This window comes from Terrapene carolina, unplaced genomic scaffold (assembly GCF_002925995.2).
Source record: "Terrapene carolina triunguis isolate 2854851 unplaced genomic scaffold, T_m_triunguis-2.0 Scaffold232, whole genome shotgun sequence".
In the NCBI taxonomy this organism is placed as follows: Eukaryota; Metazoa; Chordata; order Testudines; family Emydidae; genus Terrapene; species Terrapene triunguis.
In genome coordinates, this window is record NW_020664583.1 from 2,458,811 (window position 1) to 2,478,182 (window position 19,372).

Here is a 19,372-nt window from a genome sequence, read left to right on the forward strand (position 1 = left end):
ATTATTCAAAGAATTGATATGGTGGTTTAGTTGTAATTCTCATTCTTCCATCCTGGAGCCATTAAAACTCCATTTTGTTGTTATTTTTCAGTGAATTAACAACACCTATTACAATATATTGAAACCAGGTCAAATAGGAATTGCAAACATTTTTATAATCAAGTAAAAATAAGTATCAGCTGTGTAATTTGAATTAAAGTTGGGGGAAGGGGGGGAATAATTTAAAATAAAAATTTAACCTAAGTTCTGTCACTTGGAAATCTTCTCTCAGAAAGTGAAGCCTGCCTGCAGGTTTAGCTTGGTCGACTTCTTCCCAGTACTTGAAAAGAGACCTCTCTCCCTCCCTCTCTGTTTCTGTGATATCCCTCCCCCCCCTTTCAGTTTTGCAGTGGTAACACTGCTTCCTGTCAAGAGCAACTCTGACATGGCCCTTCTGTAAAGACTCTCCACCTCCTCCTCCTCCTTTCTTTCAAACACTCAATACATTTAGAGACTGATCTTGTGCAGAAAATATCCCTGACATTTGAAGAGCTCCAGGGATTCAGTGAGCATGCTCAGTGCTCTCTGCCTGATAGAAAGAGGAAGCTAGTTTACATAGGACTCATACCAAGCATAGCCTGCATGTCAGTGCAGTTAACTTGCAGCGGGCTGTGAGGAGAACTCGCTTGTCTTTGTCCTAGGACATTTCCCTATTTTTTTTCCCCTCTTAAATTCCCAAAAAGATTTGCAAAGTTTTTTTTTTTTTTTTTTTTTTTTTTTAAACGGTTTTCTTTGTAGCTGGGGGACACAATACACTCTAAACTCAGTCTCCAAAATCCTGGAAAGGTTCCTCCCTCCCTATCCAACTTTCCCTAATATACTTTATTTTGATTAGTCAAAGGCTGGGCCTTGAGCTTGTGAAGTTTAGAAAGAGCCAGGAGCTAATCGGGCAGCGTTTGTCCCTCGTCTTTCTCCCTGTTTCTGGGCAAAAGCAAACAAGCTGGTCTTTTTTGTTAGCCCGATAAATGCTATTTATGAAGATGGACCTGTTGAACTACCAATACTTGGACAAAATGAACAACAATATTGGCATGCTGTGCTATGAAGGTAATTGTTTTATTTTGCAATTTGCTTTTTATGGGGTGTGGGGTGTTTTTGTTGTTTTAAGTATGAATTCTCTCTCCCTTCTATTTATAGTTGTTACAAGGTACAGTGCGTTTTGTACTGTCTACAGGTTTAATGGGATTTGTGAAATGGAAGTTGAATTATTCTTTTTAAAGGAAATTTTACTGTTCAATATTAATATGAAGTGTAGGTTGTCTCCTCCTCCTCATCTTCCCCTCCTCCCCCCAGCAAAGATGGTACTGGTTGAAGTACTTTAAAGCAGCAATACACAGATAACTTTTTGCAAGTGTTAATGTAGTTGTAAAGGAAACATTTTAAAGTCACTTTACAATATGGTGTATGTATTAATTTGTAATGTACATTGTGTATGTGTAATCTACACCATTAAATGTAAATAGATGTATACGCTTAAACACATAGTGTAGATGTATTTGGACAATGAGACTTACAACAAGTTTTTGTTTTTAGTTCAGTGCTTACATCCTGAACAATAACGAATTTTACTATTCAGCTTTTGCAATTGAAGGGAACCCATATTACAGAGCACAGAGTGGCTCTTTGTTTGACTTCTCATTTCCTGCACAGCTCTGAGAAAGCCCTGACAGTGAAGGATATCTCCCCCCTCACCCACACACAAACATACCTCCTCCCCAAAGAGCCCTCCGCATAGTCCCTGTGGAAAGAATTACACAACACCCTGGAAAACTTAAACTTTTTGTCTTCACTGTGCTCTCAGTTTTCTTGTTTGTGTCCAGCTGACATAGGTCAGCAGCTACTTCTGATAGTGTAGGTAATAGTAGCCCTGTTTTGAAGGTGCCTTGGGTAAGGGGTGGGGGGTGGGTTGGTCGGAAATCAGCTTCATCATCTAGTTGAGCTTTTTATCTACGTGCAGTTTGAAGAAGTGGCTATGGCCTGGCTTTGAGTGGAAAGAAAGGCACCACTGAGCTAATTCAGCTTGGCAGAAGGGCAGGTTTTCCTGTAGCCACATACAAACATTGCAGAAGTCTCTCTTCTAATTCAGCAGGAACATTTTCCACATTCATTTGGAAAGTAAACTTGCTATAGTTGTCAGGGAAGAAGCAGTAAAGAATGTATAGATTTGATTAAGAGGGAACCACTCACATGCTTTAATAAGAGGCTAACCCAAAAATCAGGATGCTCACTCTAGAAATAGATCTTCCCCTTCCCCCCTCTGTTTTAAGTCAGAAAGACCACATTTCAAAGTGCCAGGGGGAGCAGAGAGGTTGCATGTAGAACTATTAATGCTTCGGGGGAGGAGGGGTTCCATGTGAACAGAGTCAAAGATCTTATGTAGAAATTTACTTAGTTATTTGCACAGCAGATTTATCAGGCTTGCTAGTCAATATTGAACAATATGGTGCAGATTGTGCATGGCCAATCAGACTTTCATGCTCTTTCCTGTGCTGCTGTTTCTTTTTTGAAACTTTGTGGATGCAAGAGTGATTGGATAAAGGAATGTTGCAGGGTTTTTGTTAATCTCATCATTGTCCTGCATTAACAATCAAGTGCTTTATTATGATGTGACTGTTGGCTCCTGATGAAAAATGGCAAACATTATAAATAGAATTTCTGCTTACTTGATGGATTTTTCTGAGGGTTTTGCTGACTAGAGGGAAAAAGTTTTGTTGCTTTGGGTCTTACTAGTTTCAGTCAATTGTATTTGTTACCTAATATTTATAAAAGTTGCTTACCAGATGTTTTCCCACCTTCCTATGGACAGATCATACTTTTAATAGTTTGAAAGCAAATGCACAGCTCACACTAATATATAATATAGCAGCTTTTGTTTAGTTTAAACATCTGTTGCAATTTTCCTTATTATGGAAGTTAACATTATTTTTAACACTAAAATAAACATATAAGAAATGAAAAAAGCAAAACCTGAGCAGTGTTTATAGTGAGGTGTTTATATCCCAGTGGTTTAAAAAGTATAAACACTGACCACATCTGCACTGAGCTCTGAAGGTTGTTTTTAGAGATGCTTGCAGATCTGCCATGCCAATGCCAAAGTATTTATTTTACAGGGGAGTTGTGTCAGCAATGATGGATCTTGTCTTTTAAAAATCAACGCTGCAGTAATATGTATACTTGAGAACAAAGTGTTTTTTAGATTAAATTAATTAGTCTTTATTTAGGATCATACTTGAACTACTTACATGTACACAGTCTCCTGAAAAGTACTTTTGCAGATGTAAGATAAGATACAAATGCACTGTGTGATAATTAGATCTATATAATAGGTTGGGATTTTCAAAAGGGCTGGAGAAAATTAGGTGCCTAAATCCTACTGGAATTCAATGGGAAGTGGGTGCCTTTACTCCCTGAAGTTCTTTTGAAAATGGCAGCATGTTGCTGCTTTCCTGAATAGCTGCCTCAGCTGCCCCTTTCAGATAAAGTGGTATAATGCTGACTTTATCCATTTCATTTTCTATCTCGGTCATTATTAAAAGAACAATGTTGTTTGCCCTCACTTATTGAGGCAATTCATGTACTGGTGAAATATGGGCACCGTTATCATTGGAGAGGATTTGCCCATTTTCCTCTTAGTTGGTAATTTCGCCTCTAGCATAAACAAGCCAATACAATGTAGTGACTGGCCATGGATCAGCAGGCGCAGCACCCCGGACTTTAGTGGGTGTTCCATGGATGTATTGGTGATAGGATCAGGCCCTTCAGAAGGAAAAGCAGCTTCTTTCCCCAACAAGGATGTCTTACCAGCCCTGTGGCCCATCACAGTGTATTGTGCTGATGTAGAGGGCTATAATTTGGACCCCAAGTTTAGTCTCTGTTTTCCTTGCCCAGAAAATTGGCACCCATAACTTTCAGATGGCTAAGTAGTGCCAGTACTCTGGTGGTGCTTAATGACTAGTGGATGAGAGCAGTCCTTCAGAGTGGGTCTAATTTTGTCCTTACCAAGCACTCTGTCATTCTTTTTTCTTTCTTCTTTGGCTATCCCTCGATGTGTGAATGATGTCTGCCAAGGGGGTTCATTGTTGGGTTTTTAAGTGGCTGAGGAGCCCAATTTGTGCCCTGCAGATTTTCCCACAGAAGTGACAGGTGTAATCTTGGAGGAGACATAGTTGTTGGCTGGACTGTTGTGCCCTTTCTTTCCTCCTTTGTTGCTTCTCTCACCTCCTCAAAGTGAGCTGTGGCTTGGTGTATGGCGTGGCGCCATACGGTTCTGTTCTGCGCTGAGTCCTCCCAGTTTGTTGGGTTGATGCCTTTCTTTTTAAGGTGTACTTTCGGTATGTCTTTGAAGCGCTTCCGTTGCCCTCCATGGCATTGTCATGATACAGCCATGATTAGGGGAATATTTTGGCTGGCAGTGTGTTCTAGCTAATCTATTGGTTAGGGAGACCTCAGAGAGAAGTTAGGTTGCCTGCCATAAACCAAAGCAAAATAGGTAAATCTTTGGTCTCTGAGTTGCTTATGTCACGGATGCTGTTCCTAACTGTGAGCCAGTCTACTATGTGAGGGAGGCGAGAATGATGAAAGCCAAAGAAGGAAGCTAAGGCCCTGTCTACGCTGGCATAGTAAAGCAGCTTTCTGTGCTGTAATTCCCGAGGTGTACACACTACCAAGCCACTTAGTGCATAGCAACTATGCAGTTGTAGCACTTTAAAAAAACCACCCTGACGAGAGGCGTACAGCTTTCTGCGCCGGGGCTACAGCACTGCGGTACCAGTGTAGACATGCTGGTCAATTACAGAGCTGCAGTTGGCCTCCAGGACGTGTCCCACAATGCCTGTTCTCACCTCTCTGGTCATTGGTTTGAACTCTACTGCCCTGCCCTCAGGTGACCAACCGTTAGCCCCACCCCGTAAATTCCTTTGGAAATTTGAAAGTCCCCTTCCTGTTTGCTCGGTGATGGCGTGCAGTGGTTTCCGCGCATCTTTCCAGGTGGCCATGCCTGCTCCACGCACCAGGTGATCCCCCGCTTGGAACAATGCTGAGCTGCTGGACCTCATCAGCATTTAGGGAGAGGAGGCTGTCCAGTCCCAGCTGTGCTCCAGCCATAGGAATTATGATACCTATGGACAGATTTCACAATGCATGATAGAAAGGGATCATGACCGGGACACACTGCAATGTAGGATAAAAGTGAAGGTGCTGCGGAACACCTACCACAAGGCGCGGGAGGCAAACCACCGCTCCGGTGCTGCGCCCACGAGCTGCCGGTTGTACAAAGAGCTGGATGCGATACTCGGCAGCGACCCCACCTCCACTGTGAAGGCCCCTGTAGATACTTCGTTGGCTCGCGTGCCAGTCGAGAGTGGACCGAGCCAGGAGGAGGAAATCTTGGACGAGGATGGGGAGGGGGACCCAGAGGTAGAGGATGACTTGGAGGCCAGAGATGCATGCAGCCAGGAGCTCTTTTCTACCCCGGAGGAGCCTAGCTAGCCACAGCAGTGAGATCTTGGTGAAGCACAAACAGGAGAGGCGGCCCCTGGTAAGTGGATCTGATTTTTGGGAATCGCTGAAGCGAGGAGTTGGGGGCAGGAGGGTTGCAGAAAGCAGGCTTGTCTCCCACCACATGCCTAGTCTGAGCGGTGGAACAGGCTGTTGATTGACTCCCTCGCTTCACGGGAATCTCCCTCAGCGATCTCCAGGAAACTCTCCTGGAGATACTGGGCAATCTGCTACCGCAGGTTCTTCAGCAGAGCTGCTTTGTTTCTTGCTCCATTAACGGTAACTTTCCCGCGCCACTGTGCTATCATGGGGGTGGGGACCATTGCTGCACACAGGCGAGCCGCGTAGGGGCCAGGGCGGAAGCTGCAGCCTTGGAGGAGACCCTCCCTTGATTCCCTGATCACCCTCAGCAGCAAGATATCTTCCATAATGATCACCTCCTGTGGAAAGTGTGCAGGCAGGAATGATTATCAGGCCCCCCCCCTACAGTGCTGGCTCTCCCCAAGAGCCATGTGCCTAGTGTACAGCAGGGTCCGGGAAGAGCGATTTACCCTGCCCCTGTGGCTACTCACCATTTTGAGGGTCTTATGGCTCATGTGTGCTTGCTTGGGGTCAGCCAGTTAGTGACAGGTGTATGAGTACTGGCTGTGTTTTAAAGCACCAAATTTCTGCTTCTGTAAAGTGTTGCTTTTAAACTTCACAGAGATGACCGTGGGAGCCCAGCCTCCCTCTTTGTTATCGGCAGCAGAGCGGCTGCGCAGAATTAGAAAGCGGCCAAGAAGAACTAAGGAAGACTTTCTGCATGAGGTTATGATGTACTCCGCCGCCGAGAAACAGGAATTGAAGGAGTGGTGGGACAGCGAGAAGAGGGACCGGAAGGAGAACGTGGCGTGCCAGAAAGAAGCCATTGAGCGGCTCTTAAATATAGAGCACCAAACAGACACGCTCCAGGCAATACTAGCTCTTCAAACTGAGCAGCTCTGCGCCCGTCCTCCCTTGCAGCCGCTGTAGCAAAACTTTCTCATGTGCCCTCCAGACATCGCCAACACACTGTTATCAACCTCCTGGCTCCAGTCTATATCCGCAGCATTCCACTCCTCCCTTCTCACAGTCCAGCACTGTGGACTCCCACTACCCACTGCACTCAACACCCATCCCTCTGCAGTTTGGTCCTGCTGAAGTACAGTACCCACTGCATTGTACTCCAAAGGAGAAGGTTGGATATGATCCCTGGACATACACAAATCTTTAGCTGTCCCGGGACCCCTCCTTCTCCTGGGACCTTCCCTTCCTCCATCCCCCTTCCTGCTGATGTATTTTTTCATTTGACTCTCTCCTCTGGTTGTTGTCTTTTAATAAAAGAATTGTGTTGGTTTGAAAGCAGTCTTTGTTCTATTAGCTTAAAGCAAAAAGAGCACTGCAAAGCAGCATACAATTATGTTAAACCCTCTTGTATCGTGTGTAACAATCACCTCCTAGCATTACAAGCACTGCAATCCTGAGCATAGCTAAAAATATTAGTGGCTTTCAGCTTCAAATTGTTGCCTCAAGGCATCCCTGATCCTTATGGCCCGGCCCTGTGCCCCTCCAATAGCCCTGATCTCTGGCTGTTCAAACTCAGCCTCCAGGCACTGAGCATCTGCCGTCCAGCCCTGAGTGAAGCTTTCACCCTTCCCTTCACAAATATTATGGAGCGTACAGCACGTGGCTATAAGCATAGGAACATTGTAATCAGCCAGGTCCTGCCTCCCATACAGGCATTGCCCGCAGGCTTTTAAACGGCCAAAAGCACACTCCATAGTCATTCTGCACTTGCTCAGCCTGTTGTTGAACCACTCCTTGCTGCTGTCAAGGTGCCCCGTGTATGGCTTCATAAGCCACGGCATTAAGGGGTAGGCGGGGTCTCCCAGGATCACATTGGGCATTTTGACTTCCCCTACAGTGATCTTCTGGTCTGGGAAGAAAGTCTCTGCTTGCAGCTTCTTGAACAGGCCAGTGTTCCGAAAGATGCGTGCGTCTTGCATCTTTCCGGACCAGCCTGTGTTAATGTCTGTGAAACGCCCATGGTGATCCACAAGCGCCTGGAGAACCATTGAAAAATACCTCTTGCGATTAATGTACTCGGTGGCTAGGTGGTTTGGTGCCAGAATTGGAATGTGCGTGCCATCTATCGCCTCTCAACAGTTAGGGAAGCCCATTTGTGCAAAGCCATCCACAATGTCACGTACATTACCCAGAGTCACAGTCTTTCGGAGCAGGATGTGATTAATGGCCCTGCACACTTCCATCAACACGAGTCCATGGTTGACTTTCCCACTCCGAATTGGTTAGCGACAGATCAGAGGCAGTTTGGAGTAGCCAGCTTCCACAGTGCAATCGCCACGTGCTTCTCCAACAACAGGGCAGCTCTCATTCTTGTGTCCTTGCACCGCAGGGCTGGGGCGAGCTCATCACACAGTCCCATGAATGTGGCTTTCCTCACCTGAAAATTCTACAGCCACTGCTTGTCGTCCCAGAGGTGCATGACGATGTGATCCTACCACTCAATGCTTGTTTCCCAAGCCCAAAAGTGGCGTTCCACTGTGGTCAGCACCTCCGTGAATGCCACAAGCAATCTCGTGTCGTAGCTACTACGCATGGCGAGATCAATGTCACACTCCTCTTGCATTTGTAGTTTAAGGAATAACTCCACTGCCACTCATGATGTGTTGGTCAGAGTGAGAAGCATACTGCTCAGCAGTTCGGGATCTATTCCTGCAGCCCAAAAAGGCAGGGCACGCAGTACACAAACTGTTCAAAGATGGTGCCAAATGCAGATGGAAGCACATGGATTTCTGGGATGCGAAGCAATGCATCACGGGTCATTGGGACAGGACCCAGGATGTTGCGCGACCTCCTCCGCCTTCCCACAAGTCTTAGCGGCAGAAGAGAAAGAGGTGCTCTGTGGTATAACTGCCCAGAGTGCACCGCTCCGAATACCGCCGCAAGTGTGAATATGCTTTTGCGCAGGCAACTGACAGTGTGAACACACAACACCGGTTTCCCTTCAGCACTCTCTGAGCAGCGCTGTAACTGCCGGCGCTGTAACTTTGCCAGTGTAAACGTGCCCTAAATGAAAGTTTGCTGAGATCTTCCAGCATAAAGTGGCCCTCCTCTTCTGGGGTAGGTGGGTGCATTACAGGGTTAGCCAAATGGATGGCACAACTGAGAATTATTATTATTACTATTGTTATTAATTTGTATTATATATAGTAGGGCTTAGAAACCTGAACTGAGATTGGTACATTACTGTTAGACGCTTTACAAAATATGGTAAAAGACAATCCCTGCCCCAGAGAGCTTTATAACCAACAACAAAGTGGGAGAGGAAACAGTTGTATGGGGGATGTGAAGTGACTTTGTCCAAGGTCATGCAGCATATCAGTGGCAGAAGCAGGAATAGATACCAGGTGAATCATCATGCTTCAAGTAGGAGGGCTTCTAGATATTTTAAGATGATGGTATCTATCACAGGTGGCAACTTTGCCCTTTCTCGGGGGAGTGCTCGACCCCCACTCTGCCCCAGGCCCTGCCTCCACTCCACCACTTCCCCAAACCCCCATTCCCGTCCCCACCCCTTTCCGCCCCCTTCCCTGAGCATGCCCTGTCCTTGCTCCTCTCCTTCCCCTCCCCCCCAGCGCCTCCTGCTTGCTGCTAAACAGCTGATCTGTGGTGGGTGGGAGGGGAAGTGCTGATTGGAGAGGCTACCGGCAGGCGGGAGGCACTGGAGGCAGGGGGAGGCGCTGATTGGGGCGGGCTGCCGGTGGGTGCTGAGCACCCACCATTTTTTTTTTCCTGGGGTGCTCCAGCCCTGGAGCACTCATGGAGTCGGTGCCTATGGTATACACAGAAATGAATTTACCCTTGGATGGGCCATTCACTTCCTGCAAGATGGCTGAAATGTCTGTTGGGGTAACTATTTTGTGTGGGTAACCTTCATCCTTTTGAATGTTCTCATTAGTCTCTCTTGGCTTTAAACGGTTAGTGATGCCTCAGTCAACATATAGCTTGGCAGCAAAATTATTTTAATTTTACAACATGATTGATAATTATGTAGTTTTTCTCATTAGATGGAGAGACAAATGCCTCAACTTCTTCAATCTAGAGCTATTCACACTTCTATCAGGAGAATGATGGCAGACATGATGTTGATGATCAGCTGTTTCAAGCAGATTATTTTTTAGTCAGTTTGGTGCAATTAGAGATTTAAAAAAATGGAGGCTTCTAGATTCAAGCGCTTGATATTGATGCTTAAACTGAATCACATATATTTATCTTCCTTGTGACATTTATCAACAACTGCCAGTTTAATAGAGTAGTCCTTTAGTTTCATTGTTCTCTCTCTAATGAGCTTAGAGACATCAGGAAACTCATGGGAGATGGTGTCCTCACTGGGGTGAAAAGGCCATAAAGCAGACCCATTCTGTACCAGTCTCAAGTTCCTAGTGCTGCATATCAAATGACAAACACTTGATCTGGGGATGTACTCTGAGGTATAACATCTGCATCTTGTTTTGCTGTGGAAACTCAATTTACTTTAGTTTCATGTTCTTTCTCTCGGTGTCTTGTGTGAGGTAATGGAGGCAGAGCTTTGAGTTAACAAAACAAATCACAGGTGAGCCTGTCCTTTGGTACGCCAGCAGTGGATTGGTAAACTTTGGCTCCTGATAATTGCAGCTTAAATATTTATGAGAAGGTGCAGTCCTCCAGTGGAAGATTGTTTCACTTTGTTGTTTATCTCATGGAGTGCACAGATGGCTCTGTGTTGGAAGGCAGATTTCTGTCTTCCTTCCTCCCTCTTCCATTGTCTAATGCTTTGCATTATTACTGTGTTCCCGGGGCTTGGACTGTTGCATTGGGAAAGGTATAAAAAATGCAATAAGATGTAGAGAAATCCCTCCAGGCATGTTATGAGACTCAGAGCACTCAAAATAGTTTTTGTTCTGCAATGTCTTATGGACAGTCAAGAAAACTGGATTTTGTTATCAAGAAAATTGGATCCAGATTTACAGAAAAATACCACTTTTTGTTTTGTTTCCTAGCTTAATGTAGACAGCTTATACTAGTTAGTTGCATATTACATAATTACTTCACTGACTTCCTGTAATTACTTGGCTACAATTTCCAACTAGTAAAGATGTGTAGTGTTTTAGTGCGAAGTAAGCTATTATTAAATGTGTATGTTTTCCAAAAGCCCAGTATAGATATGATATCAGACACAGAGCCTGAAAGTAATTCTGCTAACTTCATTTGTTCACTTTTTTTTTTTAATGAAATATCACATGTTCTTTTAAGTTCTAAAGAATAGTTTCCACCAGGGTTTTTTTTGCTGATCTTGCTTTTCACTCTGGATTTGTATAATCGGCTTCTCCTATTAATTCCAAAGCCTGTTTCAGTTTCTAAATATATAAAAATAGCTTTATAACGCTGTCCTTCAAATAAGAGTGAGTGGAAATGTTGAACCCTATGAGAACCCCTTACATAGTGAACTGAAATATCTTACTTAATTTCCCTTTTATTTACACTGTACTGGACTGCTTCCCTCTGGATTAACTTCATTATTTTAATCAAAGTACGGTAATACACTGGGACAAACCTAGAGAGTCCCCTACATTTATACTCAGTAAGTTTTTTATTTTTAAATACCTTTTTTCATAATCCGAAAACAAAGAATTATAGACTTTTTTTCAGTGTTTGTTTCACTATCTCCTGTCACTGACGGGGAGTGTCCTCTTCAATGTGAACTTTAAGATTCTTTTCCTCGTTGGTCCTGCAAAACAGGAGCAGTTTGAGTTTGAACAGTTGTTTTTCCCTGGAGTTTTGATGTTCCTCTAAGGCCCTCTAACATTTATTGAAGGACCTTAAATCAAGAATGAACAAACAAATATGGTACTGGGGGTATTCTATAACTTTCAAGGGGTTAAGATAAGCAGCCCATTTCCAGAGATAAAGTTTGGTAAGGTCTATAGAAGCAAATGTTCCACTGCATTGCATTAATGAGGAATTTGTTTAAAGGCTGTGACTTGTTACTCACAAGTGAAATTTGTTTCAGTGCCAGGTTTCTTTGGATGTAAATCCAGGGACTTTAGAATACACTGAAAAAGCTTAAATTGCTCCAAAGTTCAAACAATGCACTGTATTGTACAGAGGGCTGTTAGAGAGCAACTAGAAGCTTAAACAACAGTCGGCATTGTGTGGCATCTAAAATTATGAATGGAAAAAGTTCATCCATATGTATTGGTCTTGCTTTTTTTTAAACATCTAATTTGCATGAAAATAGTTGCCTCTTAATTCCTTTTTGAGGATTAATACAGATAGACCTTTATGTTTTGGTTCTGGCTGAGTAGACTCTAGAGTTTAACATGCTGCAGGCAGACAGTGTGCCAAGCAATTTAGCAAAGTTGTTTACAGTAACAATAATCCAGCAGGACAGAGGCCATAATTCTTCACTGATAATAGCACGAGGTAGTGATGAATACAAGTTTCTGGAGGAGTGTTTACAAAAATTATATTGTGCTTTCTCAGTTTTGTTTTTAATTTTATTTTAATGCCAGCCAACTTTTTCTTTTACATACAGTCTGTATCATCTCCCTCAAATATTGCTTTACAAATCAGCATGGAATTGTTGCTGGATACACAGAGAGCCATTGTTTCCTTTCCCTTTCAATAAAAGCCATATGCTTTGGAAGGTAATTGACTGCATGATATGGCACTGCTGGCTGTTGTATTGGCACGCTAGGACCATCCATGGGTGCAGTCACGTATACGCCATGTGTTTCCACAGTGCAGTTTTAATTTCTATGGGGCAGCTTTCTTGTTGGTGCTTCATCAGATATTTTTAGGGCATTGCTAATGCTCCTTCTGACTGCCCTGGTTGTATAAGTGACCATTGTGATGCATAGGGGCTTGTGTCTGTACCACTTCTGAATTTTGGATGATTTTATGAAATTGTGTCATGAAATTAACTGTGTTCTGGAAAGCCTATATGTAGGTGGATCCTCTGTGAGTTTGCAGGCCTGTCATGTCTCTGACAGGCCAGAAACAATGGTGAATGATCAGCGCTCAACTGTCAATTCAAAGTAAAACACCTTGGGACAATAGGTTTGCTCTCATGGGAGAAGACGCTTTCTCCTCATGTCTGAGGGGGAGGGGGGAATTTGGAGTAATGGAAAATTACCAAAAGGCAGAACAAAAGAAACAGGTGACCTTCCAGCAGGAGTCTGTAAAGGGGCTGGAGGGGCGCGGGTAGAGAGGAAATTTGGGTGAGGGGAGTGACAGGGGGAGCCATTTTGCACAAGATTAAGATGAGGGAGGCTGCTGCAGGAGCAGAATAGGGCTAGGGGGTGGAGGACCTTGCAAGCTGGAACACAGATGGTCTGCCAAGGGAAGAGAGAGCTAGCAAGGAGGGACATTGTGTTTAGTATGTTTTATTGTTTTGGGCTATCTGTACGTTCCTGTACTTTCCATGATTAAATAGGAAGAGCATAAAGCTGAGAGACTGAACAAAGTACGGGTGCCTGTTGACTTAAACACAACTGCTGCATGCACCTGAGAGAGTTAAATGGTAAACTAGAAGATTCATACCTCTTTGGTGGGAGTTTTGGGACGGGGGTGTTTAAGTGCTGGGGAGTTGGAAGGGTCAGTGTGTAGCTGAAGAGCATGTCCCAACACTTGGAGGTGGGTATCAGACAGAAGATCTGTGCCCTGAGCATGTGCTCATGGATCCCGAGTTTGGGGCAATGGCTGGACTCCATTCAGGCGCCAGGAGCTAGAAATACCCCCCGGGAATCCAGAGCACAGAGCGTTTGATTTCCCCATACAGCAGTCCTAGTGTGTGGGTGGCCAGGAAGGGCTGCATCTGTGACAACCATCATGATGTATGTATAATGGCACCTAGGTGTGCTCTGCACTCTCTATTAGGAGTGTACTGTTTGGAGGAGGTGGTGTGGGGAGGGAAGGGTGGCAGTGGACCATCTAGCATAGATAGAAATGTCAAATAGATGGCTGAACTCTTAATTAAGGTTATCAATGTTGGCTTGTCAGCCTCATGTAGATGGGTGAGGTTGTGAGAGGTTATAATCCTAATGTTAGTAATAGTTTGGGTCACCAGTATCTTTTTTTCAAATTAGTCCCAAAATAAGATAGTCTTGTAGCATTTTATTAGGGAAAGTCTGAATAAAGATTTTCTTGTGTAATTTTGGCAAGGGGAAAATAGTGATGCTTTTTGGGTCTATAGAAGCATCACTTCTAGCCAGTCGTCTAGGCCAGCAGGAACCACACTGAGGCTGAGATTTTCAAAGCCATCAAAGAGAGATGGATGCATAATCTTAATGGAAATTGGGTGCCTAAATCCCTTAGAGCTGAGATATTCCAAAGCTGCCTAGCAGCCATGTTGAAATAAGGAATGTTTGTGCAAAATACAGAAGAAAATTGTGTAGTAGAATTTGGTTTAGAAGGTTTGTTCCTCCTAAGTTTTGTCACTATTTGGTTTGAGTTTTGAAATTAGATCATTGTTTTTCCTGGCCACTGATTTAACTAAATGTCCATGTCCCACAGGACAGGAACCTGTTGTACAAGGAAGTACAGGGCTATTGTGCACCTCTCTAACCTTTCCCTACACAAATTTTGCATATTGCTGTTTTGTGTGTTTTCCTTGCTGCATCAGTGGGAGGAAAAATAACATACACAAGGTAATACTTCCTACTAGAGGATTTATGTGGCCAGTAGTAGTAATGTTTATGAATAACGCTGAGAGTCTATAGTTTTTGTATCATAGCAGGAAAAGAGAAGGAAGCTGTACATTGCATAGCAAATCCACTGTTGTAGCAGATAATTACCAGTCCAGTTACTTCATCACTGTTCTGCCTCTTTTTTTTCTGCAGCACAGGTGTTTGCAAGAACCCTACCTTTGGTTTTTTTTTTTAGTGCATCATCATACCTTTTACTTTTCACTGCTCATCTTTCCTGAGGGATCTTTGCTCGATGGCTCACTTAGCACCTAGCAGTGTAATTTTCCCCTCACCCTTCCAAACTTTGTTAGCAGGCTCCAAGAAATATCTTGTTCTCCCAGAAAAAGGTTTGGAGCTGACTGTGTTTGAAAAGCAGTAGTTGTTCCTGGATACAGGATTGGCAGGGCAGCCATGCAGCCTGCTCTTCATGATGCCTTCCCAGTTTGTAGGGCTTAACATCAACACAGAAAAATAGAACTTTTCCCTTGTGTGTTAACACCAGGCTCTTCAATGTGGGTAGTAGTTAGATGCGGAAGAGACGTAAGAGACAAGGAGAAATATCCAATAGTCAAATGATTATTGTACTTTCTCAGCCAAAAAACGTAGAAGGGCTGATTGGACATGAACCATCCCTTGTTAACAAGGGTGGGAATGTGGCCCAGCAATACTTCATATAGGAACGAACAAACAAAACCAAAGCTCATAGTGAAAATCTGTTAAGTGAAGGCAGTTAAAGGTGGGGTGAAGAATGTGTTTTTTCACTGGCAGAAATTCCCACTGTGTTTTTTTTTTTTTTTTTTTTAGAGTGGCACCTGGATACTATGGTGATGGGAAATGGCTAGACAGACACTGTTCCCGTGGCACATTGAAAAGCAACTTTGCTAATCCACCACTATGTTTTCCCCATTCTCCTACTTGTAAAACAAGCAGATTGGGGAATTTCTAAACTCTGCAGCTCTGAGGGTTTCGAAATCAGACACTAAGATATGTCCCCTTGTTGATCTGTATTGCTGTCTTAAGACAGTCCCCAGACTTGTTCCACACCTCATGATCAATGTTTTATATTCCTAATTTTAATTCATCAGGTCATAAGAAAAAGCAAAAATATCTTGTTTCTGTGACCCTAAAATAACCTAGGAAGAAGAGTAAATACCACACAACAGTTAGCCAACTAAAACAGGAATATCCAATTGTGCTGAATATTTATTGTTTGGAAAGTATTCTGATAAAAAGCGGAAGCTTTAGAAAAACATATTCCTAGCATTAAAAAGTAATGTACATGAGAGTACAGCACCTCCTTTGTGGTGGTTTTATATGCATTTTAAATGGGGAGAGGGAAGGGGAAGTGCAACATGATTATACCAAAATAGTTAAATCCCAGCCAGTTTCTTGGATTTGGTATAAATATTTATAGCGTGGAAGGGGATTTTTTTTTTAATATGGTGGTTCTTGCTAAAGACCTTTAGATGTCCTCTTCTGACATCTGGTGTGCATTGCTGCTGTTTCACCCCCACCCTTCAGCTTTCATGCTGTGGCATCTCGGGAAAGCTATCTCAGTCACTCTGTGGTCAGTTTAAATTAAATCACATGGAGCCATCTGAGAGAATGCTGACATGCACAGTTTTCCTGCTGAACACTCTGAAACCAGTGGCTACAGTTAAGAGGTGAACTTTTCACTGCTGCCCTATTCTAGACAACAGACTACATCATTCACCAAAGAACGCTGGAGCTATGAAGATGTCCAGCACTAGCCCTGACCCTTATAGCAGCATGACTGGTTCTTTCTCTCCAGTGTCCCCCTTCCTTCCCGAATTTCTGTAACACAGCTTAGTTTATTGGCCAACAATCAGAAATCCTCTTCTTGGAGAATCTTGAAAGTCCTACTTCCTAGCAGTGTAAGTAACTGCCTGGCAGTACTACAGCACTTGCCTTAGGACGTGCAGAATTTATGTTTGCAGTGGATTAAATTCACCACCACCACCCTAATAGATTACAAGTGGCTCTCACTGAGTCCATATAGAAATGAATGTGATAAGTGAAACAAATGTTTGAATATGCTTTGTAATGTATTTTGCACTTCCAGTACCTTTAATCCAAAGGATCTTAGTTTGGGGGGAGGGTTAGCTCAGCTCAGTGGTTTGAGCATTGGCTTGCTAAACCCAGGGTTGTGAGTTCAATCCTTGAGAAGGCAATTTGTGGATTTAGTTGGGGATTGGTCCTGCTTTGAGCAGGGGGTTGGACTAGATGACCTCCTGAGGTACCTTCCAGCCCTGATATTCTATGATTCTATGATGGGCTCTAATTCAGCCTTCCGACACACCTGTGAAATTGGCAAATATTATCCTTAGTTACAGATGGGGAGACTGAAGCAAAGAGAGGTTAAGTGACTTAGTCAAGTTCACACCGTGAATCAGTGGCAAAGCTGGGAATGGGACTCACAACTCCTGACTTTACAGTCCTTTGTCTCAACCAGTAAACCATGTCATGATCTCAATCTGTTAGTGACCTAGATAGGCTTTCAACTATCTGCTTTTGAGATATGCAAATAAAAATTCCAGTGAGTCACCTATGTCAGGAAAATTTAGCATGTGTCTTAAAGCTCAGTGTCTGAACTAAATCCTTTCTTCCTTGTTAGCATGGGATGGGACGAACAGAGCCTTTAGTGCCCCCCAAAGGGGCCCTGTCTCCCAGCTATAATGAACCCTGGTTTCCTGAATTGAACATAACTGAGGAAAGTGTTAGGATTCCTACTTGCACCTGGGGTAATTGGGTGCTAGTGTCCTAAAAAGGGATTATTCCGAGTGGCCTTGAAAGGAGCCAGAATTCCATCCCTCTCCCCAACAATATGAACCAGGACAAGTGCTCTGCAGACATCAGCTGGTTTGTTTATACTTTTGTGTTCCATGTTCTAGAGACTTGTGAGATTCACGAAAAAAATGTGGCCGGACACCCTGCTAGTTTGTTTTATGTTTGCTTCCAAAAATCTGTCAGTACATCTGAAATACTGGAGCTGATGTGGGGCGGGGAGACGCCAGCTAAGTTGCTATCTAGCTGTGGGACCCTGGGCCTGCTGCAACAAGGCAGAGTTCCACAAAAGCCAGAGTAAGATCACGTTTACCTCTGTGGCCAATGGCACCTGTCTGCCAGCTGAAGACATCACCCATGCTGTCCATGACCACGGCTTTCCCATTCACTAATGCGTAACTGGAGTTTGGAGCAGCGCAAGCTCTATTGCAGATTGGAGCATATGCCATATTTAACAGCTGGTGGACAGTGGAGGTACACCAAAGTTTTTAAATATGCACCTTTAAGGTAATGCAGGGAAGCGTTACCCAAAGTGAGTTGGAACTGGTACACTTTCTAGTAGTCCAGAACCATTGAAGCAGGTAATTAGCTGAAGTGTGATATTATGATAGTTGGAGATTTGATTGCTAGAGTTCTTGGATCAGTTGCTGTCATCACTTGAGTGATGGGCAGAAACACCAATGAAATCTGGATCTTGTTTCTAGCAGTCTGTCCAGAGATCCCACTGTTTGCTGTGCTGAATGTAGGAGTGATTGATGGAGGCATGTTTCTGCTTCTTTGACTGGAAGAAATAAGTAAAGGTTGAATTTGTGAGCCTGAGGGCAGGTGAGCCAAGAAAAGAGTGGACCAGCAAAGGACTAATAAGAATTAGGGGTTGGGTGAGAGAGCAAGACAATGGAGTCCTGGCTGAAGTCCTTTGAGATGTAGAATGTGCCCTCGCTGATCTCAAGACCATCCACCCAGAGTGCCTCAGAGGCTCTGATTTATGCTCATTCCCTCCGTTTCCAGGAGCTCTGACAAACTTATCCTGGCTGACCAGAAATCTATGGTCGGTGGTAGGAAATCCTGTCCAGTCAGCGTGTAATTTCTCAGTAGTAGACACAACCCTTCCTCCATCTTTCCTGTCTGACTTTGCTTCCTCTCTCTGAAAGGTTTATTGGAAGTGAGCTTGTAACGTGGGCCCTCAAACCACCATCCTCTACTTAAAATAAATTGGTCAGCTCTTGCTCTGAAGTAGGGTCCCATCAATCCTTTAACACCCAAGGACAGACTGCTTCCTGCAGCTCACTTAGTCTCTGATAACATCTATTGCAGTCACTATGAAGAGGTGCATTTGAGTGAGAGGGAATAGCCAGCTTCTTTTTCTTCATACCTTCTAAGGAGGTGCAGTAATAATCTCCTCTGATCCCCCAATAGGGGCATAATGGGTTTTCTGAGACTGAGGAATGACTTCTGCTAGAGCAGTGGTTTTCAACCCCATGGTCTGCAAATCCCTGGGGATTTTCAAACTATGTCTACAATTTCCAAAGAGGTCTGCACCACCATTCAAAATCTTTTAGGGGTCCACAAATGAAAAAAGGTTGAAAACCACTATGTTAGAGGAACCAAATTACTTATATGTTGGCCATTTTCTTTACTGTTGAAGAAGAAAAGTCCAATATTACAGTTCTCCTTTATCTGCTAGCGTAGGTTGACATTAATAACGCCTGAACTGCTCCTGATATTGTTAGTCCTTCCCTCTCATAGTGCTGCTGCAACCATATAAAGTTTAGCTAAGTTGAAACTGTGAATCCCAGCTCCCCAGCCTCTGAAGTAAACTCTGTGCCGATCTGTTCTTCAAACAAATCCTTCCCTGAGCTCTGATGGGGAACAGCGTGCCCTGAGATTCCCTGGAAAGGAACGATTTTACAAGTTCTTGGTCACCAGAATTTCTCTCTTCATTCCCTTTATGCAGCTCAATCCACAGTGAAATGGCTGGGAGAACTTCTGATACTTCCAAGAAAGCCACATCTCAATATACCCACAGGGTGTCATTCTTTTCTGATGAAATCTTCCATTGTCTCCATGAGAGCATCTTTGCATCTCAGTCCTGTATCTGTATCCTTACCATTCCCTTTGCTATGCTCTTGATTTATATGGTAGGAGGAGAAGACGCTGCTAAACTCAAGTATCAGGGGGTAGCCGTGTTAGTCTGTATCTACAAAAACAACAAGGAGTCTGGTGGCACCTTAAAGACTAACAGATTTATTTGGGCATAAGCTTTC

General features: G+C 43.8%; 1 protein-coding gene across 2 annotated transcripts in view; it reads left to right on the forward strand.

The window, feature by feature from the left end:
- Nucleotides 1-19,372, forward strand: part of VGLL4 (vestigial like family member 4) — a 139,294-nt gene that overhangs the window by 75,865 nt on the left and 44,057 nt on the right. Inside the window, exon 1 of one of the 2 annotated variants that reach the window (XM_024211968.3) lies at nt 757-1,086. The exons of the other annotated variant lie outside the window; for it this stretch is intronic. Within the exon in view, the coding sequence (XP_024067736.1) occupies nt 1,005-1,086 (82 nt within the window). The 5' untranslated portion in view covers nt 757-1,004. Of the gene's footprint in view, nt 1-756; nt 1,087-19,372 lie in introns of those variants that run through there. 2 annotated transcript variants of the gene reach the window in all.